General features: G+C 38.6%; 1 protein-coding gene across 1 annotated transcript in view; it reads right to left on the reverse strand.

The window, feature by feature from the left end:
- The window catches only part of SARC_07962 (hypothetical protein), a 3,106-nt gene extending 2,289 nt beyond the window's left edge, over positions 1-817 (reverse strand). The window contains exon 1 of the mRNA XM_014298069.1: positions 438-817. Coding sequence (XP_014153544.1) covers positions 438-535 — 98 coding nt within the window. The 5' untranslated portion in view covers positions 536-817. The remainder of the gene's footprint in view (positions 1-437) is intronic.
- Between the last annotated feature and the right edge of the window lie 589 nt (positions 818-1,406).

A 1,406-nucleotide genomic window follows, 5' to 3' on the forward strand; every position in this document is an offset into this window, starting at 1 on the left:
TGTGTGTGTGTGTGTGTGTGTTTGTAAATTTCAAAATGAACTGTACGGTATTCAAAGACAGCTGTGTTCCAGACAACACTGCCACCTATTCCAGATCTATAATAAACGTAAGTATGCCTATAGAAGACTATAGTAGAAGGCATGCATAACTCAGCCTAGATGTCAAAGTCCGTCTATAAAGGTCTGGATCAAGAAATGAAAAGCTATATATACTTCTACCTTGCCCATGCACACGAATTCTCATCAATGCCGATTAGAACTTCTAGATCTCATTCCTACGAGCTCGTACATACTACTTGGCACACTTTCCGCGGAAACAAGACACCGCCAATTCGAAATTGACAACCTCACTCATTAATACCTTATCAAACTTACAAAATATATACACCTTCAGTTCTGCTATCATAATTAGAATATCAAATTCATAGAATCCGCACCTGTGTCGACGACCTATCGAATGTGACCTCGACCACGAACTACTCATCGGTGACCGAGACCTTCGCATCGGTGAGGGGGAAATAGATCTACCCCTCATACTATTTATGGTTTTAAAGAGTGTTGCGTTGGTGCAGTGTTTTAAAATTCAACGTGTGTGTAGCGCCTCTCTTCATATGCGTTGTATCTCCTACTTGGGCGAGAGGATGCACACTAATATAACCTAAATATGTCCAGATTATCCAGGCCGACAGCAGTATGTATTGGGGATAAAGTAAGTATGCATGTATGTAAATACCTCAAGACTCTTCTCATCAGAGAATATAAACACAAAAATAGTGTATTTATGTGTGTACAATTATACATATACTATTTACAGTATGTGTGCATGTATTTATCACCAACTTTTGTGTGTTTATGGTTTTTAGCAAAAACAAACCCTGCCAAAAGTATAGCATGCGTCGGTAGCTTATGACCAACACTCTTCTTTTTTCAGGAAAAGTACATATTTACTCAGTAATTTGTAAATATACATTTGCGCGCCAAAATTTGGATGACATGTGCAGTGGCCGTTCCGATTGATGAATCACTTCTGATGCAATTTCGATAAATAATATGTATTATGAAAATTTATAATATATTTTTTTGGAAACTAAGGTATTCACCACCTGTCAATCAACTACCATAAAGCAGTACTACTTTATGGCTTAGTATATTTAGAGGCAATTAACAGAAACTTATCCTCCAAACCCGGTTGGTGCAGCAACTAATCTGTCACTGTATCGAGCGGTGTGAGGATATCTAGCTGTTCACAGCCCAGGTAGGTCGCTACCAGTAGAAGCAGTAGAGCTTTACCTGTACGTCTGTCTATACCGACTACATACCGCATATATATATATATATATATATATGTGTGTGTGTGTGTGTGTGTGTGTGTGTGTGTGTGTGTGTGTGTGTGTGTGTGTGTGTGT

This window comes from Sphaeroforma arctica (genome assembly GCF_001186125.1).
Source record: "Sphaeroforma arctica JP610 unplaced genomic scaffold supercont1.672, whole genome shotgun sequence".
Taxonomy (NCBI): domain Eukaryota; class Ichthyosporea; order Ichthyophonida; genus Sphaeroforma; species Sphaeroforma arctica.